The sequence below is a fragment of the Canis lupus genome (genome assembly GCF_048164855.1).
Source record: "Canis lupus baileyi chromosome 5 unlocalized genomic scaffold, mCanLup2.hap1 SUPER_5_unloc_4, whole genome shotgun sequence".
Lineage (NCBI taxonomy): Eukaryota > Metazoa > Chordata > Mammalia > Carnivora > Canidae > Canis > Canis lupus.
The window spans coordinates 454,757-479,409 of record NW_027326411.1 but is presented as its reverse complement, the minus strand read 5'-3'; the positions used below and the strand labels follow the sequence as shown (position 1 = coordinate 479,409).

At 40.3% G+C, this 24,653-nt stretch overlaps 1 protein-coding gene across 6 annotated transcripts in view; it reads right to left on the bottom strand.

Annotated features, from left to right (window-relative positions):
* Positions 1 to 24,430, bottom strand: part of LOC140629427 (ankyrin repeat domain-containing protein 26-like) — a 171,683-nt gene extending 147,253 nt beyond the window's left edge. For 3 of the 6 annotated variants that reach the window (XM_072818893.1, XM_072818895.1, XM_072818894.1), the window contains exons 1-7: positions 24,048 to 24,410; positions 19,732 to 19,846; positions 19,401 to 19,574; positions 12,449 to 12,552; positions 9,980 to 10,094; positions 9,649 to 9,822; positions 2,782 to 2,885 (exon numbers count right to left, since the gene is read on the bottom strand). In XM_072818893.1, coding sequence (XP_072674994.1) covers positions 2,782 to 2,885; positions 9,649 to 9,822; positions 9,980 to 10,094; positions 12,449 to 12,552; positions 19,401 to 19,574; positions 19,732 to 19,846; positions 24,048 to 24,310 — 1,049 coding nt within the window. In that variant the 5' untranslated portion in view covers positions 24,311 to 24,410. Of the gene's footprint in view, positions 1 to 2,781; positions 2,886 to 9,648; positions 9,823 to 9,979; positions 10,095 to 12,448; positions 12,553 to 19,400; positions 19,575 to 19,731; positions 19,847 to 24,047 lie in introns of all 6 variants that reach the window. The other 3 variants (XM_072818898.1, XM_072818897.1, XM_072818896.1) reach the window with 3 other exon arrangements.
* Between the last annotated feature and the right edge of the window lie 223 nt (positions 24,431 to 24,653).

Genomic DNA, 24,653 nt, shown 5'->3' with positions numbered 1-24,653 from the left:
TATGCACATGCAGAAGGATGCAACAAACCCCGTAGGGATACAGCAGAGTTAAGACTAAGGACTGGATGCAGAGAGTGAGTAGGGTGTCAACAGCATTTGCTAGGGGCATGGTATCCATTTTAGAAAGGTCACTGGCTGAGGCCGGACTGCATGCTCTGGAGTGCACAGCTGGGAAGAGTACTTCTGATGCTGGTGAAGCGGGGTTAGCAAGGGAGGAAGAGAAAGGAAGGAGATAGGAAGAAGAGAAGAAGAAGGAAAGGAGGAGGAGAAGGAGACGGAGAACACAAAGACGATGAAGATGAAGATGAAAGAAGACGAAGAAGAAGAAGAAGGGAAGCAAACCGGAACATGGGCCAGGGCCAGCGCTCAATCTCCAGGCTAACAGGAACAACCCTCTGGGACACAAATGAGTTGAGGTTGGTAATTGGATGCGCAGAGGAAGTCAGACATACAGGACTCAAACTTCTCTGCCATCCATCGTGCTTCAATCACACCTTCTTTAGCAACTTTGGACCCCCCCTCCCAAGTTACCTCTTCTGTGGTACTGTCTTCAGACTTCTCTGTCCCACCTTCTCATTACTATCTCATCATCATTTAGTAATTCTTTATATTTACTTCCACTGTTTAAAATACTATGTCATATCTGTCTTCCGATTGGACCCAGACTAATATAGAGGCCAGGGAGTTGCACTCTTTGGATTTGTCTTCTAGAGGATCTACCATAGAGAGCACAGTTGAACTGCAGCTCAAAATGTAGACAGCTGCTACATTTTCATATCCACCGTAGCACTCACACCAAGGCCTTGTGTCTCTGCTAGGCTGTGTCCAGCCAATGACTTAGCACAGAAGGAATACAAGTCATTTCTGTCTCCCGTAGGACCCCTCTATAGGCAAGCTTCTGATGGGGACTCAAGATCAGAAAACCCCGAGGGCCTGTGCTCTGATTCTCCAACAGGGGCTTGCCCTGAGATCCACGGTACAACTTTTCCCCACCACTGACACCATGAATAGCATAGGGTCTACTGGATCCTGCGACCAAAGCAGTGAGGACTCCTAAGCACAGCCTGCACCTGCTGCACAATTCATCTGCTCTGAGACCACTGAAGTCTTGCATTCCTTAGTTTCACCAAGGTGTATGGATGAAACGAGTACTCAATGTAGGACAAGGTTTCCCAACCTTGTACCATGGACATGGTGGATTGTTGTGGAGGCCTCTCTTGGGTATGTTTACCAGCACTCCTGACATCGACCCACTAGATGCCAGCAACATCCTCAGTTGTGAGGATCGGAAATGTCTCCAGACGAATCTATTGTTAGCAGTGTCTATAGCTAATAATACTGCATTGTATACTTAAACTTTGCTAAGAGGGTAGAGCTTATGTTAAGTGTTCTTACCAATTAATTAATTAATTAATTAATTAATGAGACCAGGAAGAGACTTTGGGAGGTGATGGGTAGGACTATGGCTTTAAGGCATTGATGATTTCACAGAGGTCTATACTTATCCACAAACTCACTGAATTCGATACATTAAGTATGTACAGCTTTTGACATGTCAAAAAACAGGTCTCCAGACACTGCCAAATGCTCCCTGAGGAGCAGAATTCTTCTCCCACCACCCCACCCCCAACGCATTGAGAATTAGTGGCGTAAAATATGCTACCTCCAGAACCCAAAGAGGTCTCCCAGTTTCTGTCTTTGTGAAAAGGTATTCAAAATGTGGCAATTTTTCTTTCACTCCTGCGAGAATATCCTGGCATGCCCACTGGATGCCTCAAAACTTCACGGATATGTCAATTCATGCCGTCTTACCAAGGGCCCAAAGCGTTATAGCCTCTTACTGATCCTCATGTCAAATTAGCATGGTGTCAATATGATAGGCCAATGAGATATTCTGGGGATGTTCAAATGGTCTAGCTCCATGAGTTAATAAAACGCTGAGGCAAATTAAATGAATGAACACTTTGCCTATACTCTATGAATATGAACTATTTCTGATTCACTAGCGGACTAGAAAAGAATGCATTTGCCAAATCAGTGGTGACACATACCATGTACCTGACGTCTTATCAATCTGTTCTGGAAGCAATAAGAGGCGCACAATAACTATGACTGGAATTACTCTTTGTTTAAGTTGACAGTAACTACAGATATTTGCCACAATCTATCCTGTCTCTGAATGGGCCAGACTAGTGAATCAAGCAGAAATGTGATAGAGCTCACCAGCCTTTCATCCTTTAGCACTATCCCACTGCATCTCTGCTAGGATGCAGGGTTGTTTTTGGTATACCCTACCAAATGAAGGCTTGGAGACAGTTTCAGAGGTTTCTGCTTGGACTCTCTAAATTTTTTTTTCTCAGTTATATTTCCTTATTCAGGAGAGACACAGAAAGAAAGGCAGAGACATAGGCAGAGGGAGAAGCAGGCTCCCTGCTGGGAGCCCTATGTGGGGCTCAATTCCCAGACTCTGGCATCAAGCTCTGAGCTAAAAAAGAAAAAACTCACAATTTCAACAAGAAACACTTTTAGCTACTGTAAAATCATACAGAAAAAAAAAAACTATTGCAAATGACATCAATCTATATTACAAAGGATTCTGAATTATACTATACAATGTTCTTCACCATGTCCTGTCAGAGTAATTGTTTTCTACCTAACCGATCACATGCTGACATTTTTCACTATACTTATAAATACTCTTCTTATTAAGTTAAACTTTCCGCCTTGAGAAATTGTTACCACTCTCGACCAAATACTAAGATTCACAAAAAAAAACCTTACCTTTTAGCGTAGTCAACTGCATTTATATTTGCTTTTTCTACTAAAAATGCCACCATTTTCTCTTTTTTTTCATTTATAGCAAGTAAAAGCGGTGTGAGGCCATCCTGTAGGAGTGCAAACAAAATTTATAATTTACAAAATTACATATTTGGATAATGAATCGTAAAAATTCTGAACGATCCTGTAACTTAAACATGTAACATAGAAAGTAAATAAAATTAGCCCTTTCGTTCTCAGCCCTCCATGGTTTCACCAGCTGCTCCTTCTTTTTAAAATACTGCTTTCTCACGGAGCGTGGGTGGCTCAGTTGGTCAAGCATCTGCCTTCAGCTCATCAGCTCAGGTCATGATCCCAGGGTCTCAGGATGGAGTCCCACCTTGGGCTCCCTCTGCAGCAAAGAGTTAGCTTCTCCCTCTCCTTCTGCCCCTCCCCTCCACTCGTGCTCTCTCTCCTGCTTGCTCACTCTCTGTCTCTCTCAAAAACATAAAGTCTTTTTAAAAACTAAAATAAAAATAATAAAATAGACCTCCTCTTCCTCTTCAACAGATTACCTGCAGTCATTCCACAAACTCGCTTCAAACATTGCCTGGCTCCAAGAATCTTTGCTTCGCTCACAATATATATCATGGTATACCCTAGTTATTTTCTTCTGCACCATCTAAACCAAAAGATTCTAGAGGGGAGGGGTTATTTTTTATCTCTGTATCTCCACTCTCTAAAACACAGTAGTAAATATTTAAAGTATCGTTACTGATTTTAATGGATATCTCCGGAGTAGTGTTTCTTCAATTATATTCCAAAGAACACATGATTTGCAAGAGATACTGTCCCCCAAAAGAAAGATTCAATGATCATCTATGTTTGTGAAACATTACAAAACTGCACTATACATCTAGCACAAATGAACCCCATTTACATTTGCTTATCCCCATTTGACAATTCCTTCTTTTGTAGCAAACATTAATACTTGAGAAACAAGAGTTCCCAGGGATATAGTTTTAAGAACTTTCCAATAAAGGTAAGGGTTTTCTCCAGGTTGTACAAACTTGCTGGATTCTCATCTATCAATGGTATGGGGATCCCAGATGTCAACATAAAACACTCCAGCTCCAAATGAGTCACTAAGGAGATGGACTCTGAATGAAAAGAGCTAGGTTTCAGGGCAGCTGGGTTGTGCAGGCAGTTGAGGGACGCTTGGTTTTGTCTCAGGTGTGATCTCAGGGTCGTGGGATCCAGCCCCACATTGGATTCGGGGCTCCCCTGGCACTGAGCACCAAGTCTGTTTAAGACACTCTCTCTCCCTCTCCCTCTCCACCTCCCCCACCCCCACAAGCCTGTGCATGTGTGTGCTGTCTCTCTAAAATGCATAAAGAAACCTTTTAAAAATTAAAAAGAAAAGTAAATAAATAAAAATAAAAGAAAGAAGCTTCAAATGAATTTTGACCACTTAATACTAAATAATCTTTGGTTAAGGTGGGCCCACAATGAGATGAGCACTCGGTGTTATTCTTTATGTGGGCAAATTGAACTCCAATAAAAAATTGTGGGTTTTTTTGTTTAAAATAAAAAATAAGAACAATAAAATATTAAAAATAAATAACTAAATAAATAGTCCTTGGACTTTCTCCTATTATACCATGATAAAGTTTTTTCTTAACTGTTAGAAAGCTCAGTATGAGATTTTTCTCATTTTTACCCTTTTATTCAAATTCAGTTCCATATAACATACTATTAGTTTCAGAGGTAGAAGTCAGTGGTTCCTCAGTCTTATGTAACACCCAGGACTCATTCCATCATGTGCCCTCCTTAATGTCCATCACCCAGTTATCCCATCCTTCCACTCCACCCCTCCAGTGACCTTCAGTTTGGCTCCTATGATTAAGAGTCTCTTAGGCTTTGTCTCCCTCAGTCTCTCTGGTTTAAGTTTTTCTCTTCTTCCCCTTCTCCTCTGTCTTGTTTCTTAAGTTCCACATATGAATGAGATCATATGATAATTGTCTTTCTCTGACTGACTCAGGGTATTACGCTAAGTGAAATATGTCAATGAGATTTTATTCTCAACTATACTCATTCTGAGAACCTAATGCACATCTACTTCTAAAAAAACCGGTTTGTATTCTAGTTTCTATTATCATTGCTATTTTTGATTATTTATAATTTAGACTAAGTGTAAATCAGAAATAAAAATGTCATGACTTACCAATAAAAATTCTAATACTAGATGAGCACTGGGTGTTTACATGTTGGGAAACTGAGATTAAGTAAAAACTATTAATCACAAATTCTAATACTGCTTTATACGGATTATTTTTAGTATAATAAAAGCTACTATGTAAATTGAGTATTTAGGGAATAATACCAAGGAGAAAGAGAATACTGTCTGGAATATGCATAATCTATCCAAGCAGAACCAGGATTAACCTCACATGGCTTACAGATATTCCAAAAGGTACATGATTACTGTACATATATAGAAAAAATGTTTGTAAAAAAAACGACTTTCAATTCCTAACTTAGAAAATTCATCCCGAGGCACCTGGGTGACTCAGAGGGTGAACATCATGATCCCAGGGTCCTGGGATCGAGCCCATATCAGGGTCCCCATAGAGAACCTGCTTCCCCCTGTGCCTAGCTCTCTGCCTCTCTCTGTGTGTCTCTCATCAATTACTGAATAAAGTAATGAAAAAAATAAGGTGACAAAGAAACAGAAAATTCAATCCCAATCCTAAGAAATTAACATAAAATACAAAATATATATTATAAATTAATATGGAGTGTCTTGAAAATCTTGAAATCTTTGTCAACATATACCATAAAACAGTAATTGTAAACTCAATGGTTATGGAGGCAAAGCAGGTGACACGAGTCAGTGAAGACCCTAGGCGGGGACACGAGCAAACTGGAGACACACGCCTCCTATAAAGGGACAGCCTCTGCACAGCATACCAAACAGCAGCATGGGCTCAAGGTACCAGAAGTGATCTGTAAGAAAAGCTCAAAATCCAGAGTTCTACATGCGTGCCATAATTTTAAGTGTTAGCTCAACTGACAGTGGAAACTAAATACATCCAGGGGCTACATTTAGTCTATAGCCTACTTGTGTTTTTCTATTTGCTGTGACTGTTTCCAATGGCCGTGCGTAAAACAAATACTTGGACATCAAACCTTTCCTAAAGCATCAGGATCATGTTTTACCAACAAATTAGGCCCCACCTTCTAAGGAAAATTGCTGTGAAGACTCATTAACACCTACTGTCAGAATTTTCCAATGCTTGTTTCAACTACAATCTATTTGTATTTACTTCCCTCACATTGCTAACCGAACAGACAGGAGTTCAGAGGAATGCTGAAGCAAAGTTATTAAAACAATTACCATCTATATTGTCACTAACTACATGCTGAATGTTTAACACAGTAGTGATTATGCACTATGCCAGGGCCCTATGAATTTGAAAGACATCCTAAGATAGTCTATCGTACAGCTTCAACTAAAAAAGAAGGTTCACGGATTTCTACTGCTGCAATTGGGAAAACCCTGCTTGTAATAATCAGAATGTTAGCAAAACACGTAAAATCTTTAAAGGGTCAGACTCTACTTATTAAAAGACTACTCATAAAGACTTCCCATCTGGGTGCCGGTGAATGACTGATAGTTGGAAGAAAAGGTAATTATTTTTCAAGCCAACGAGATGACCAATAATTTTCATCTGTAATTCTCAAAGAGATACAGACAGATGAAAGGCTAATGTTGGAGAGAGTGGAAGGAAGTAGCCAGTATCCAACTTCAGTTAAATCTTCCAGAGATTTAATATTTTTACATCTCTAAATTTGTATATGTATACCTACCCATTCAGTAGTTGTTAGCCAAGAGTTGTAACAGAATCTCAAAACCCTATTTCCAAATTTCTGCGTACACACGTTATTGGATTCACTCCATCGAAATCTTCACGGGACAGTTTAGGCTTGTAAATTCTTTTAAATTCCCTAGTTGACTGTGATTCACCAGCACAAGTCTAGCTGAGAACTAGTACAGTACACAACCATGCCAGTCTCCCCTTTCACCTATGTGGCCAATTCTCCCTATCACTTGAGGATTCAGCCAAAAACAGAAATGAGTCACTTATCAAACCTGCATTCAATTTCCATGGCTAGAGGTAGAACAAGGTCTAGTAAACTCAAAATGCAACTTGATTCCATTATTTACACACTCCTTACTTCCTTCCCATCAAGACATTCTAGATTTGCAAGCAGAGTTTAGACTCGTATCTAAGTGGCTATAGCTGCAAAATACTATACTGTGTTCTTTCCTCTGCTTGTCCACTTTTTGTTTTTTTTTTAAGATTTCTATTTATTTATTCATGAGAGTCTGAGAGAGAGAGAGAGACAGGCAGAGACATAGGCAGAGGGAGAAGCAGGCTCCTCCATTCAAGGAGTGCCATGTGGGACTCGATTCGGGAGACCATGGGATCATGCCCTGAGCCGAAGGCATATGCTCAATCACTGAGCCACACAGGCGTCCCTTTTCGTGCCCATTCAACCACCAGTTTACTGCCAATCTGATGTCCTTAGAGTCCTCCTAGAATTGATCTCTATATAAGTTTACAACACACTCACGGGTTCGTAAAGTAAGAATTATTATCCCTGAAAATTGAAGACTCCTTACCTAAACATAAACACTGAAGAAAAACAAACACAATCCAAAAACCTTGTCTTGATATTTCCCCTCACTTGCCAAATGTCTAAATCGCTCTGCATGTTCCTGACTGCTTTCTCCTTTTCCCCTCTTTTGTCCCTCTTAAGTCAAGGCTGATAAAAGATAAACTCCGACCGTGTTAATAAATCACTTTTTGATCAAATAGGAACTTCTCAACAGCAGCAAGATTTGATATTGTAAAATACACTTGTTTTCTGTTTTAAGTCAAAGCCTATTTCCAAGGCAAATTTTGCTTTCCTCTGTTGTTTGACACTAAATAAGAAACAAACTGGGTGAGAAAACATTTTTGAAAATAAAGTTTCAGAACACATTCTGTGTTCTCATAAATATTTGCCATAAATACATAAAAGAAACTTGCCTTCTCTAATGCTTCTTTAGAGGTATCATTATTTAGGGGCAACTGAGTGGCTCAGTCCGTTGAGCATCTGACTCTTGGTCTTAACTCAGGTGATGATCAGAGTTATAAGATCCAGCGCTGCGACAGACTCAGCGCAAAGTCTACTTCAGATTCTTACTCTCTTTCTTTTCCCTCTGCCCCCACAACACCCCCTGCTTGTACATGCTCACTCCCCCGCAAAAAATAAAATCTCACGGCTGAGTAATATTCCATTGTGGACATATACCACAGATTACTCAACAATTAGAAACAAAAAATACCCACCATCTGCTTCAACATGGATGCAACTGGAGGGTATTATGCTGAGTGAAGTAAGGCAATCGGAGAAGGACAAACATTACATGGTCTCATTCATACGGGGAATAGAAAAGAGTGAAAGGGAATAAAGGGGAAAGCAGAGAAAACGAGTGGGAAATATCAGTGAGGGGGACAGAACATGAGAGACTCCTAACTCTGGGAACCAAACAAGGGATGGTGGAAAGGGAGGTGGGTGGGGGGTTGGGGTGACTGGGTGACGGGCACCAAGGGGGGGGCACTTGACGGGATGAGCACTGGGTGCTGTGCTCTTTGTTGGCAAACTGAACCCCAACTAAAAAAATTTTTAAAAAGAAAAAACTAAAAGATAAAATAAGTACATAAACCCCAGAGTGTGAGGTGAAAAAATAAATAAATAAAAAAGCTTAATTAAAAAAAGGAAGGCAGGAAGGAAGAAGTATTATGGTAAGCCTGGGGGGCTCAGTGGGTGAAGCATCTCTCTCTGGTTATGGTCACGATCCCACTCCTGACATCAAGCCCCGTGCATCAGGCTACCTGGCTCAGTGGGAAGGCCTCTTCTTCCCCTACCTCTGCTCTTTCCTCCCTACTCATGTTTGCTCTCTCTCATATAAATACAATCTTCAAAAATAAAAAGTGTTGTTATTTAAAGCAAAAGCTTAGACAGTTATTTCAAAATATTTTCATCCAGGAAATGCTTGAGCTTCCAAATATGAAAAATCGACCCTATCTATGGCACACAACAGTGTTTCTGCAAGGGCAGTGACTGAATGTAATGCACGTCAAAGAAAGCACAGGGAGACTGGCAAGTGTGGTCATCACCAGCTCCCCATGCACACCTACCACCCTACTGAGGAACTACATAGGCTGAGCAGGAGCTACTCTCTGGAATGGGAGGCCTCACCGTGGTACATGGCTGGCAGAGTGGCTACCAGCACAAGCAGATACCACCTGTAGGATGTCATGACCTGATCCCCCTGCTCTCATCTTCTGAACCTTAGGGCCTAGAGTGCCCAAGGCCTATTACAACCTGCTGCTTTCTCCTCCCATTTACATTCACCCAAGCTACTCCTCTGGGTCACGGTCTCCTACTCATCCCCAGAAGCATCCATTTCCTAAGCCCCTGCACACCTTTCGGCCTCCATCATCACCACACTCCCCTCTAGGCCTTCAATCCTTTGTGGGCTCTGAGGGTACCATCTACTCCCAGGCACAAAGGGGAAGATTTTCTTTCTGGGGTGGAAAGGTTGCTAGCAGACAAAATGTTGCCTTTCTACAGGCATTACTTTTCTCTTTCCCTGCCCCTGCCTTAGTTTTCCAGTTGTTTCCAGGATGACAGGACCTGCTGTATAAAATTCAGTGCCGATGTCTTCATATATATATGTACATATACAAAGAAAACTTTTGCAGCTATTTTTATTTACTTATTTATTTATTTATTTATAATGTAAAATACGTTGTAAAAAAAAAAGTTGACCTGTACCTTGTTTCTGATCTCCATATTTACTTTCTTTAAAAGTAGTTTCTGTGCTATTGTGACATTGTCCCCTAATGCTGCATAATGGAGAGCAGTGTTGCCCTTGATGTCTTTTAGATCAGGATTAGCACCATGTTTCAGCAGAATATCTACACATGCCTCATCTTGGGATTGTACAGCCTGTGAGCATTACAACAAGAAACAGAATGTAAATTCTGGGAACTGAAAGGAAACATGCCACAAGTTTCACCAATGAGTTATGTTTAAATGCAACAAATGTTCATTCCAAGGACTTCAATCCAATCCATCTCAGGCAGATATACCTGTCACCACGCACCTTCAGTAGAGCGGTCGTGTTTTCAACATCACGGAGGTTTAGTTGGCATTTCCGATCTACCAGGAGCTTCACCATATCTTCATGGCCATTGGCACAGGCCAAGTGGAGACAACTCCTGTGAGTGTGAAAGGGCTTGTCAGGATTACAGTGTACCTTTTCAAAAATTGCTAATCAATTCATAGAATTGTAAATGTTAAATACTGCTTATTCTCATGACTCCAAAACAAAGAATTAGTTTACTTCAGACTTCTCTGTCCCACCTTCTCATTACTACCTCATCATCATTTAGTAATTTTTTATATTTACTTCCACTGTTTAAAATACTATGTCATATCTGTCTTCCGATTGGACCCAGACTAATATAGAGGCCAGGGAGTTGCACTCTTTGGATTTGTCTTCTAGAGGATCTACCATAGAGAGCACAGTTGAACTGCAGCTCAAAATGTAGACAGCTGCTACATTTTCATATCCACCGTAGCACTCACACCAAGGCCTTGTGTCTCTGCTAGGCTGTGTCCAGCCAATGACTTAGCACAGAAGGAATACAAGTCATTTCTGTCTCCCGTAGGACCCCTCTACAGGCAAGCTTCTGATGGGGACTCAAGATCAGAAAACCCCGAGGGCCTGTGCTCTGATTCTCCAACAGGGGCTTGCCCTGAGATCCACGGTACAACTTTTCCCCACCACTGACACCATGAATAGCATAGGGTCTACTGGATCCTGCGACCAAAGCAGTGAGGACTCCTAAGCACAGCCTGCACCTGCTGCACAATTCATCTGCTCTGAGACCACTGAAGTCTTGCATTCCTTAGTTTCACCAAGGTGTATGGATGAAACGAGTACTCAATGTAGGACAAGGTTTCCCAACCTTGTACCATGGACATGGTGGATTGTTGTGGAGGCCTCTCTTGGGTATGTTTACCAGCACTCCTGACATCGACCCACTAGATGCCAGCAACATCCTCAGTTGTGAGGATCGGAAATGTCTCCAGACGAATCTATTGTTAGCAGTGTCTATAGCTAATAATACTGCATTGTATACTTAAACTTTGCTAAGAGGGTAGAGCTTATGTTAAGTGTTCTTACCAATTAATTAATTAATTAATTAATGAGACCAGGAAGAGACTTTGGGAGGTGATGGGTAGGACTATGGCTTTAAGGCATTGATGATTTCACAGAGGTCTATACTTATCCACAAACTCACTGAATTCGATACATTAAGTATGTACAGCTTTTGACATGTCAAAAAACAGGTCTCCAGACACTGCCAAATGCTCCCTGAGGAGCAGAATTCTTCTCCCACCACCCCACCCCCAACGCATTGAGAATTAGTGGCGTAAAATATGCTACCTCCAGAACCCAAAGAGGTCTCCCAGTTTCTGTCTTTGTGAAAAGGTATTCAAAATGTGGCAATTTTTCTTTCACTCCTGCGAGAATATCCTGGCATGCCCACTGGATGCCTCAAAACTTCACGGATATGTCAATTCATGCCGTCTTACCAAGGGCCCAAAGCGTTATAGCCTCTTACTGATCCTCATGTCAAATTAGCATGGTGTCAATATGATAGGCCAATGAGATATTCTGGGGATGTTCAAATGGTCTAGCTCCATGAGTTAATAAAACGCTGAGGCAAATTAAATGAATGAACACTTTGCCTATACTCTATGAATATGAACTATTTCTGATTCACTAGCGGACTAGAAAAGAATGCATTTGCCAAATCAGTGGTGACACATACCATGTACCTGACGTCTTATCAATCTGTTCTGGAAGCAATAAGAGGCGCACAATAACTATGACTGGAATTACTCTTTGTTTAAGTTGACAGTAACTACAGATATTTGCCACAATCTATCCTGTCTCTGAATGGGCCAGACTAGTGAATCAAGCAGAAATGTGATAGAGCTCACCAGCCTTTCATCCTTTAGCACTATCCCACTGCACCTCTGCTAGGATGCAGGGTTGTTTTTGGTATACCCTACCAAATGAAGGCTTGGAGACAGTTTCAGAGGTTTCTGCTTGGACTCTCTAAATTTTTTTTTCTCAGTTATATTTCCTTATTCAGGAGAGACACAGAAAGAAAGGCAGAGACATAGGCAGAGGGAGAAGCAGGCTCCCTGCTGGGAGCCCTATGTGGGGCTCAATTCCCAGACTCTGGCATCAAGCTCTGAGCTAAAAAAGAAAAAACTCACAATTTCAACAAGAAACACTTTTAGCTACTGTAAAATCATACAGAAAAAAAAAAAAACTATTGCAAATGACATCAATCTATATTACAAAGGATTCTGAATTATACTATACAATGTTCTTCACCATGTCCTGTCAGAGTAATTGTTTTCTACCTAACCGATCACATGCTGACATTTTTCACTATACTTATAAATACTCTTCTTATTAAGTTAAACTTTCCGCCTTGAGAAATTGTTACCACTCTCGACCAAATACTAAGATTCACAAAAAAAACCTTACCTTTTAGCGTAGTCAACTGCATTTATATTTGCTTTTTCTACTAAAAATGCCACCATTTTCTCTTTTTTTTCATTTATAGCAAGTAAAAGCGGTGTGAGGCCATCCTGTAGGAGTGCAAACAAAATTTATAATTTACAAAATTACATATTTGGATAATGAATCGTAAAAATTCTGAACGATCCTGTAACTTAAACATGTAACATAGAAAGTAAATAAAATTAGCCCTTTCGTTCTCAGCCCTCCATGGTTTCACCAGCTGCTCCTTCTTTTTAAAATACTGCTTTCTCACGGAGCGTGGGTGGCTCAGTTGGTCAAGCATCTGCCTTCAGCTCATCAGCTCAGGTCATGATCCCAGGGTCTCAGGATGGAGTCCCACCTTGGGCTCCCTCTGCAGCAAAGAGTTAGCTTCTCCCTCTCCTTCTGCCCCTCCCCTCCACTCGTGCTCTCTCTCCTGCTTGCTCACTCTCTGTCTCTCTCAAAAACATAAAGTCTTTTTAAAAACTAAAATAAAAATAATAAAATAGACCTCCTCTTCCTCTTCAACAGATTACCTGCAGTCATTCCACAAACTCGCTTCAAACATTGCCTGGCTCCAAGAATCTTTGCTTCGCTCACAATATATATCATGGTATACCCTAGTTATTTTCTTCTGCACCATCTAAACCAAAAGATTCTAGAGGGGAGGGGTTATTTTTTATCTCTGTATCTCCACTCTCTAAAACACAGTAGTAAATATTTAAAGTATCGTTACTGATTTTAATGGATATCTCCGGAGTAGTGTTTCTTCAATTATATTCCAAAGAACACATGATTTGCAAGAGATACTGTCCCCCAAAAGAAAGATTCAATGATCATCTATGTTTGTGAAACATTACAAAACTGCACTATACATCTAGCACAAATGAACCCCATTTACATTTGCTTATCCCCATTTGACAATTCCTTCTTTTGTAGCAAACATTAATACTTGAGAAACAAGAGTTCCCAGGGATATAGTTTTAAGAACTTTCCAATAAAGGTAAGGGTTTTCTCCAGGTTGTACAAACTTGCTGGATTCTCATCTATCAATGGTATGGGGATCCCAGATGTCAACATAAAACACTCCAGCTCCAAATGAGTCACTAAGGAGATGGACTCTGAATGAAAAGAGCTAGGTTTCAGGGCAGCTGGGTTGTGCAGGCAGTTGAGGGACGCTTGGTTTTGTCTCAGGTGTGATCTCAGGGTCGTGGGATCCAGCCCCACATTGGATTCGGGGCTCCCCTGGCACTGAGCACCAAGTCTGTTTAAGACACTCTCTCTCCCTCTCCCTCTCCACCTCCCCCACCCCCACAAGCCTGTGCATGTGTGTGCTGTCTCTCTAAAATGCATAAAGAAACCTTTTAAAAATTAAAAAGAAAAGTAAATAAATAAAAATAAAAGAAAGAAGCTTCAAATGAATTTTGACCACTTAATACTAAATAATCTTTGGTTAAGGTGGGCCCACAATGAGATGAGCACTCGGTGTTATTCTTTATGTGGGCAAATTGAACTCCAATAAAAAATTGTGGGTTTTTTTGTTTAAAATAAAAAATAAGAACAATAAAATATTAAAAATAAATAACTAAATAAATAGTCCTTGGACTTTCTCCTATTATACCATGATAAAGTTTTTTCTTAACTGTTAGAAAGCTCAGTATGAGATTTTTCTCATTTTTACCCTTTTATTCAAATTCAGTTCCATACAACATACTATTAGTTTCAGAGGTAGAAGTCAGTGGTTCCTCAGTCTTATGTAACACCCAGGACTCATTCCATCATGTGCCCTCCTTAATGTCCATCACCCAGTTATCCCATCCTTCCACTCCACCCCTCCAGTGACCTTCAGTTTGGCTCCTATGATTAAGAGTCTCTTAGGCTTTGTCTCCCTCAGTCTCTCTGGTTTAAGTTTTTCTCTTCTTCCCCTTCTCCTCTGTCTTGTTTCTTAAGTTCCACATATGAATGAGATCATATGATAATTGTCTTTCTCTGACTGACTCAGGGTATTATGCTAAGTGAAATAAGTCAATGAGATTTTATTCTCTACTATACTCATTCTGAGAACCTAATGCACATCTACTTCTAAAAAAACCTGTTTGTATTCTAGTTTCTATTATCATTGCTATTTATGATTATTTTATAATTTAGACTAAGTGTAAATCAGAAATAAAAATGTCATGACTTACCAATAAAAATTCTAATACTGAATGAGCACTGGGTGTTTACATGTTGGGAAACTGAGATTAAGTAAAAACTATTATTCAAAAATTCTAATACTGCTTTATACGGATTATTTTTAGTATAATAAAAGCTACTATATAAATTGCGTATTTAGGGAATAATACCAAGGAGAAAGAGAATACTGTCTGAAATATGCATAATCTATCCAAGTAGAACCAGGATTAACTTCACATGGCTTGCAGATATTCCAAAAGGTACATGATTACTGTACATATATAGAAAAAATGTTTGTGAAAAAAAACGACTTTCAATTCTTAACTTAGAAAATTCATCCCGAGGCCCTGGGTGACTCAGAGGGTGAACATCATGATCCCAGGGTCCTGGGATCGAGCCCATATCAGGGTCCCCATAGAGAGCCTGCTTCCCCCTGTGCCTAGCTCTCTGCCTCTCTCTGTGTGTCTCTCATCAATTACTGAATAAAGTAATGAAAAAAATAAGGTGACAAAGAAACAGAAAATTCAATCCCAATCCTAAGAAATTAACATAAAATACAAAATATATATTACAAATTAAATATGGAGTGTCTTGAAAATCTTGAAATCTTTGTCAACATATACCATAAAACAGTAATTGTAAACTCAGTGCTTATGGAGGCAAAGCAGGTGACACGAGTCAGTGAAGAACCTAGGCGGGGACACGAGCAAACTGGAGACACACGCCTCCTATAAAGGGACAGCCTCTGCACAGCATACCAAACAGCAGCATGGGCTCAAGGTACCAGAAGTGATCTGTAAGAAAAGCTCAAAATCCAGAGTTCTACATGCGTGCCATAATTTTAAGTGTTAGCTCAACTGACAGTGGAAACTAAATACATCCGGGGGCCACATTTAGTCTATAGCCTACTTGTGTTTTTCTATTTGCTGTGACTGTTTCCAATGGCCGTGCGTAAAACAAACACTTGGACATCAAACCTTTCCTAAAGCATCAGGATCATGTTTTACCAACAAATTAGGCCCCACCTTCTAAGGAAAATTGCTGTGAAGACTCATTAACACCTACTGTCAGAATTTTCCAATGCTTGTTTCAACTACAATCTATTTGTATTTACTTCCCTCACATTGCTAACCGAACAGACTGGAGTTCAGAGGAATGCTGAAGCAAAGTTATTAAAACAATTACCATCTGTATTGTCACTAACTACATGCTGAATGTTTAACACAGTAGTGATTATGCACTATGCCAGGGCCCTATGAATTTGAAAGACATCCTAAAATAGTCTATCCCACAGCTTCAACTAAAAAAGAAGGTTCACGGATTTCTACTGCTGCAATTGGGAAAACCCTGCTTGTAATAATCAGAATGGTAGCAAACCACGTAAAATCTTTAAAGGGTCAGACTCTACTTATTAAAAGACTACTCATAAAGACTTCCCATCTGGGTGCCGGTGAATGACTGATAGTTGGAAGAAAAGGTAATTATTTTTCAAGCCAACAGAGATGACCAATAATTTTCATCTGTAATTCTCAAAGAGATACAGACAGATGAAAGGCTAATGTTGGAGAGAGTGGAAGGAAGTAGCCAGTATCCAACTTCAGTTAAATCTCTTCCAGAGATTTAATATTTTTACATCTCTAAATTTGTATATGTATACCTACCCATTCAGTAGTTGTTAGCCAAGAGTTGTAACAGAATCTCAAAACCCTATTTCCAAATTTCTGCGTACACACGTTATTGGATTCACTCCATCGAAATCTTCACGGGACAGTTTAGGCTTGTAAATTCTTTTAAATTCCCTAGTTGACTGTGATTCACCAGCACAAGTCTAGCTGAGAAGTAGTACAGTACACAACCATGCCAGTCTCCTCTTTCACCTATGTGGCCAATTCTCCCTATCACTTGAGGATTCAGCCAAAAACAGAAATGAGTCACTTATCAAACCTGCATTCAATTTCCATGGCTAGAGGTAGAACAAGGACTAGTAAACTCAAAATGCAACTTGATTCCATTATTTACACACTCCTTACATCCTTCCCATCAAGACATTCTAGATTTGCAAGCAGAGTTTAGACTCGTATCTAAGTGGCTATAGCTGCAAAATACTATACTGTGTTCTTTCCTCTGCTTGTCCACTTTTTGTTTTTTTTTTTAAGATTTCTATTGATTTATTCATGAGAGATGAAAGAGAGAGAGAGAGAGAGAAAGAGAGAGAGACAGGCAGAGACACAGGCAGAGGGAGAAGCAGGCTCCTCCATTCAAGGAGTGCCATGTGGGACTCGATTCGGAGACCACGGGATCATGCCCTGAGCCGAAGGCATATGCTCAATCACTGAGCCACACAGGCGTCCCTTTTTGTGCCCATTCAACCACCTGTTTACTGCCAATCTGATGTCCTTAGAGTCCTCCTAGAATTGATCTCTATATAAGTTTACAACACACTCACGGGTTCGTAAAGTAAGAATTATTATCCCTGAAAATTGAAGACTCCTTACCTAAACATAAACACTAAGAAAAACAAACACAATCCCAAAACCTTGTCTTGATATTTCCCCTCACTTGCCAAATTTCTAAATCGCTCTGCATGTTCCTGACTGCTTTCTCCTTTGCCCCTCTTTTGTCCCTCTTAAGTCAAGGCTGATAAAAGACAAACTCTGACCGTGTTAATCAATCACTTTTTGATCAAATAGGAACTTCTCAACAGCAGCAAGATTTGATATTGTAAAATACACTTGTTTTGTGTTTTAAGACAAAGCCTATTTCCAAGGCAAATTTTGCTTTCCTCTGTTGTTTGACACTAAATAAGAAAACAAACTGGGTGAGAAAACATTTTTGAAAATAAAGTTTCAGAACACATTCTGTGTTCTCATAAATATTTGCCATAAATACATAAAAGAAACTTGCCTTCTCTAATGCTTCTTTAGAGGTATCATTATTTAGGGGCAACTGAGTGGCTCAGTCCGTTGAGCATCTGACTCTTGGTCTTAACTCAGGTGATGATCAGAGTTATAAGATCCAGCGCTGCGACAGACTCAGCGCAAAGTCTACTTCAGATTCTTACTCTCTTTCTTTTCCCTCTGCCCCCACAACACCCCCTGCTTGTACATGCTCACTCCCCCGCAAAAAATAAAATCTCACGGCTGAGTAATATTCCATTGTGGACATATACCACAGATTACTCAACAATTAGAAACAAAAAATACCCACCATCTGCTTCAACATGGATGCAACTGGAGGGTATTATGCTGAGTGAAGTAAGGCAATCGGAGAAGGACAAACATTACATGGTCTCATTCATACGGGGAATAGAAAAGAGTGAAAGGGAATAAAGGGGAAAGCAGAGAAAACGAGTGGGAAATATCAGTGAGGGGGACAGAACATGAGAGACTCCTAACTCTGGGAACCAAACAAGGGATGGTGGAAAGGGAGGTGGGTGGGGGGTTGGGGTGACTGGGTGACGGGCACCAAGGGGGGGGCACTTGACGGGATGAGCACTGGGTCCTGTGCTCTTTCTTGGCAAACTGAACTCCAACTAAAAAAATTTAAAAAGAAAAAACTAAAAGATAAAATAAGTACATAAACCCCAGAGTGTGAGGTGAAAAAATAAATAAATAAAAAAGCTTAATTAAAAAAAGGAAGGCAGGAAGGAAGAGGTATTATGGTAAGCCTGGGGGGCTCAGTGGGTCAAGCATCTCTCTCTGGTTATGGTCACGATCCCACTCCTGACATCAAGCCCCGTGCATCAGGCTACCTGGCTCAGTGGGAAGGCCGTTTCTTTCCCTACCTCTGCCTTTCCTCCCTACTCTTGTTTGCTCTCTCTCATATAAATACAATCTTCAAAAATAAAAAGTTTTGTTATTTAAAGCAAAAGCTTAGACAGTTATTTCAAAATATTTTCATCCAGGAAATGTTTGAGCTTCCAAATATGAAAAATCGACCCTATCTATGACACACAACAGTGTTTCTGCAAGGGCAGCGACTGAAGGTAATGCATGTCAAAGAAAACACAGGGAGACTGGCAAGTGTGGTCATCACCAGCTCCCCATGCACACCTACCACCCCACTGAGGAAATACATAGGCTGAGCAGGAGCTACTCTCCGGAATGGGAGGCCTCACCGTGGTACATGGCTGGCAGAGTGGCTACCAGCACAAGCAGATACCACCTGTAGGATGTCATGACCTGATCCCCCTGCTCTCATCTTCTGAACCTTAGGGCCTAGAGTGCCCAAGGCCTATTACAACCTGCTGCTTTCTCCTCCCATTTACATTCACCCAAGCTACTCCTCTGGGTCACGGTCTCCTACTCATCCCCAGAAGCATCCATTTCCTAAGCCCCTGCACAGCTTTCGGCCTCCATCAACACCACACTCCCCTCTAGGCCTTCAATCCTTTGTGGGCTCTGAGGGCACCATCTACTCCCAGGCACAAAGGGGAAGATTTTCTTTCTGGGGTGGAAGGGTAGCTAGCAGACAGAATGTTTCCTTACTATATGCATTACTTTTCTCTTTCCCTCCCTCTGCCTTGGTTTTGGAGTTGTTTCCATGATGACAGGACCTGCTGTATAAAATTCAGTGTCGATGTCTTCATATATATATGTGCTATAGTACAAATATATCTACATATACATGTTGAAAAACCTTTTGCAGCTACATTTATTTATTTATTTACTGATTGATTTACTGATTTATTTATTTATTTATTTATTTATTTATTTATTTATTTATAATGTGAAATACGTTGTAAAAAAAACTTGACCTGTACCTTGTTTTTGGCCTCTATATCTCCTTTATTCAAAAGCAGCTTGCGTGCTATTGAGATATTTCCCTCATAGGCCGCATAATGGAGAGCGGTGTTGTCCTTGAAATCCTTAGTATTTACATCAGCACCTTTTCTGAGAAGAATATCTACACATGCCTCTTCTTGGCATTGTACAGCCTGTCAGCATTATAACGAGAAACAGAATGTAAATTCTGGGAACTGAAAGGAAACATGCCACAAGTTTCACCAATGAGTTATGTTTAATTGCAACAAATGTTCATTCCAAGGACTTCAATCCAATCCACCTCAGGCAGACATAGGTGTGACCACCCACCTTCACGAGAGCTGTCCTGTTTTCTCCATCACGGAGGTTTAGCTGGCATTGAGAAAGTACCAGGATCTTCACCATATCTACACTCCCAATGGCACACGCCAAGTGGAGAGCCGTCCTGTGAGCATGAAAGGACTTGTCAGGAAATTACAGTGTACCTTTCCAAAACATTCAAATTAATTCACAGAATTGTAAATGTTAAATACTGTATTATTCTCATGACTCCAAAACAAAGATTTAGTTTTCTTTGGAAGAAAGTACAATATTTATTAGTGATTCTTCACCGCTCTATTAAAAGAGCAGCCTATCTGTTTAGGAAGAGCATGACCTCAGGAGGCAGCTCAACCTGGGTTTGATTCCCACTTTAACTCTGTCGCTTCACAGTGACCATTTAGCCTTATCGCAATTTCCTCATCCACAAAATGGGCATAAAAATAGTTGTCTCAGGTCGCCTGTCTGGCTCACTCTGAAGAGCATGTCACTCGATCTCGGGAGCCAGGGGTTCGAGACCCCTGTTGGTTATAGAGGTTACAAAACAATAGTAATAATAAATAAAATAAAAGGTACTTATCTCACAAGACCTCTTGTCGTGATCCTTAAATGAGGATCCATGCAAAGTTTTAGAATACTAGTTCCTAGCACAAATATTATTATAGCTATTACTACAACTTACAAAGACCCACTACAATTAGGGAAAACAATCCAATTATGCCCACTTTGCAGCTACGTTTAAGGATGAGCAAGAATACTCTATTTCAATGATTCCAAGATGCTCATTTTGTCACCTTTTAATATCTCTGACATCGGAATCCAATTTCTAATTCAAAATGTCTTAAAACTATAACTGGCATGATTTCTAAAAATTTCTTCTTGGTACATAAATAGTGGGGCATCATACAATCTACGGTGTGTCTTAAGTGAAATAATAGTGACATATACAACAGGTCTGTTGCACTTCTAGTCCTATGCTTGGAATTACATTGTTCAAGAGCTAAAATAATTTTCAGTAGTTGAAAGCATTATGAGAAGAGAGGACTAAAAGAACAAAAGAATGTTTTTAAAGCAACCCTTACTTTAAGTTTCAAGGGATTTTAAGTCAAAAGAAACTCAGGATTCAAATAAACGGGGAGAGTTCTTTTATTTTTGGGGGGGTGGTGGGAAGCTCATTTTACTAAGCATTTTAATTAATAGAAAATGTTTAGATTCATAGAAATCAAGTATTTTCAATTACCAATATTAGTATTTAGTATTATTGCAATGTCAAAAGGGCAGGTAAAGGTAATCTTTTACAATTTCTGATTCAGAAATGTTTTCCTTTGACAGGAAGTTCCAAGGAAAAGCTTCACGTGAGATTAAGTCCTAATACTTCCATTTAAAATTTCTCACCTAGGGGCACCCGGGTGGCTCAGTTGACTGAGTGTCCAACTTTTGGTTTTAGCTCCGGATGATCTCACGGTCATGAAGACAGACGCCCACATTAGGCTCCATGCTCAGGGTGGATTTTGCTTGAGATCCACGCTTTCCTTCTATTCCTCCCCTCCCATGACCTTCTCTTTTTCTTTTTACAATAAATACATCTTTTATCATTTACAAAATAAAATAAAATCTCTCATCTTAGGAGTGCCTGGCTTGCTCAGTCTGTAGAGCATGTGTCCTTAAATGTCCAGCCCCATGATGGGTAGAGAGATTACTTAAAAATGAAAGCCTTAAAACCTAAATACATAAAATTTCTCATCTTGCTCATACTGGGCAACATGGAGTCTTCTTTTTTAAGATTTTATTTATTCATGAGAGACACAGACAGAAAGCACAGACATAGGGAGAAGCAGGTGCCTCACGGGGAGACCAATGTGGGACTCGATCCCAGAACTCTGGGATCACTCTCTGAGCCAAAGACAGATGCTCAACCACTGAGTCACCCAGGAGTCCCTGAAGTCTTGTTAAAATTGAAAAGATCCTGAGTAGACTATGTCTGCTACATAACTTGTGTTCAGGTTTGTCTGAGAAATAAATGGACTGAAAGAATACATAAATTTATTTGGAGAATATAAATAATAGTGAAAGGGAATAGAAGGGAAGGGGAAAAAATGGGTAGGAAATATCAGAAAGGGAGACAGAACATGAAGACTCCTACCGCTGGGAAACAAACTAGGGGTGGTGGAAGGGGAGGAGGGTGGGGGTGAATGGGTGACGGGCACTGAGGGGGGCACTTGACGGGATGAGCACTGGGTGTTATTCTGTATGTTGGCAAATTGAACACCAATAAAAAATAAATTTATTATTAAAAAATTCATTTGGAGAGCTCTGTAGTTTTTAAAGATTTATCTATTTCTTGGAAAAAGAGAGAATGCAGGAGTGCGGTGAAGGGCAGAGGGGCAGAGAGATAGGGAGACAATCTCAAGCAGCCTCCCCATTGAACATGGAGCCCAACAGGGTGCTCAACCCCACAATCCTAACATCATGACCAGAGCCAAAATCAAGAGTCTGATGCTCAACAAACAGCCACCAAGGCACCAAGAAAGTTCAATATTTTTAAAGAAAACTTTTGTGAAGTAAACTAATATTTTTGAAATAGCAATAAAATGTGTATTTGCTATTTTTTAATTTTTTTTCAGAAGAGGGATACAACAAAAATTCTATAAGGTTTTGCAATACCATTTGTATTTTTTATTTTTTATTTTTATAAGGATTTAACCAAAATAAAATCATTAACCGTTCACTTATTAGATGTTATAAAGCTGCACATAATAAAAACATATGTATAGGTCATCCCCCGTGGCGCAGCGGTTGAGCACCGCCTGCAGCCTGGGGTGTGATCCTGGAGACCCAGGATCGAGTCCCACGTCGGGTTCCCTGTAATGGAGCCTGCTTCTCCCTCTGCCTGTGTCTCTGCCTCTCTCTCTGTGTGTGTCTCTCGTGAATAAATAAATAAAATCCTTAAAAAAATAAATAAAAATAAATAAAACCGTATGTATATATTTAATGTATGCGTAATACAACCTACAATACAGATAAAAATATTCCCCTTAGTTCTGAAGAGGCTAAAGGTTGTTAGAAAATACCAATCCTCTCCCATCAATTTTTTTTGAATAGGAAGAGGGGCGCTTAGGTGACTCAGTTAGGCATCTGCCTTTGGCTCAAGTGTAGGGGTCCTGGGATCGAGCCCTACATCATCAGGCTCCCTGCTCCATGGGTTTCTGCTTGTTGTCCCCCTGCCCCTCCCTGCTGCTTGTTTGCCTGGTCTCTCTCTCAAATGAATCGATAAAATCTCTTTAAAGTAAATAAGTAGAAACTATTTTTTGTCTACACAAGATTCATATTCTTGTTCTCCTGGATTAGTTCATTGATAATAAACCTTTCTTAGAATTTTTATGTATCTTTCCTATAGAAATCACAGATTTTAAGAAAATGAAAAATCCACTTAGAATCCAAATGTTTGAAGATAACTAATTTTATATTTGCACATCTTTTTGGCTAACTCAAAACCATTGTCTGCTTATATGTATGTATCATCAAAACAATTTTTCACTCATTTAATGATCCAAAGTACAGCTTTGCATGTTAATGTGTATCAATTATCTCTGCCACATTCAGTGGTCACATAGTAGTCCAGCCTCTGGATACACTGCCATTTACAAATACAGGCCATTAAGTGACTCCTTAATACACTGCTATTGTAAATAGTGCTGAGAATAGCATATTGTATATTATTTATTTCTAATTATTTCCTAAAGATATTTTACATCAATAAGCTTCATGGCTCAAGGAAATACTTATTTTTCAATGTGGTACATAACCACCAAACTATCTGAAAAGTCCAAAACAACTTAAATTTTAAGTAGTATAAGTAACATCATTCCTTATCTTCACAAAGCTTGAGATGGAAAATGGGATTTTATGCCTCTTTTTAAAATATTTTATTTATTTGAAATTAAGAACACCAGCAGAGGGGAGGGGGAAAGAGAAAAGCAGACTCTCCACTGAGCAGGGAGCCTCACCAGGGGCTAAGCTCCAGGACCCAGAGATCATGACCCTGAGAGGAGGTCAGAAGAGGCCAACTGACTCAGCCATCCAGGGGCCCCTATCTCATTCCTGTAATAACTTCCCTGTAAAACGAAGATGTTCTTTTTCTCCAAAACATATGTTGTAAATATTTTGCAAGTACATTCTCTTTTATTTTGCTAATATTACTTTCTGATTCAGAGGCGTTTTTTTTTGTGTCTGTGGCTGAATCAAACTCCAGAATTTTTGCTTTTAATGTCATGAGCCCCTCTACTGCTCGCCCCGACTCCTCCCGCCCGCCTCAAAAGCCCTGTTACCTGTTCTTCCTGTCCCTTTTATTTAAGTCATGTAAACCAAAAACCAGCAACTGCTGTATCTCCTGCATTTTTTCTGTATCGCCCTCAATCACAGCTCTGTGGATTCCCCGGAGATCTTGATATCTGATGTGGTATCCGGGACCGGGGCTGTGGAAGCTGTCAACAGTCATAGTCATAGGCGGCGACCTGACCCTCAGAGGCCTGAGGTTGAAGCCGAAGCGCAGCAGGCCCCACCCATTCCGCGCTGTAGATCTCTTTTTCATAATGAAGCCGACAGGCTTCAGTGACACAGGTTTCACCGCCTCTAGTGCGATACACTCCCGCGCCAGCAATAAGGCAAGTGGGCCTCGCCTCAATGTCTCAGGGACTAAGCCCAACGACTTAGAATCTTCCTACGCAGAACCAGTGTAACCTAGCAACGCTGCTAAATGCGAATGCGCCTGCGCACCTCAGAAGCTGGCATCCCTGCGCATGCGCACAGAGGGCAGTGGCCAAGGGTGCCCAAAGCATATATGCGAGGAGGCCCAAGCCTCTCAAATCTCTGAGATCCCCTGTGAGCTGGCTGGCTTCCCTTTAGAAGTTGGTGGGATGACTGAGAATTTGGGG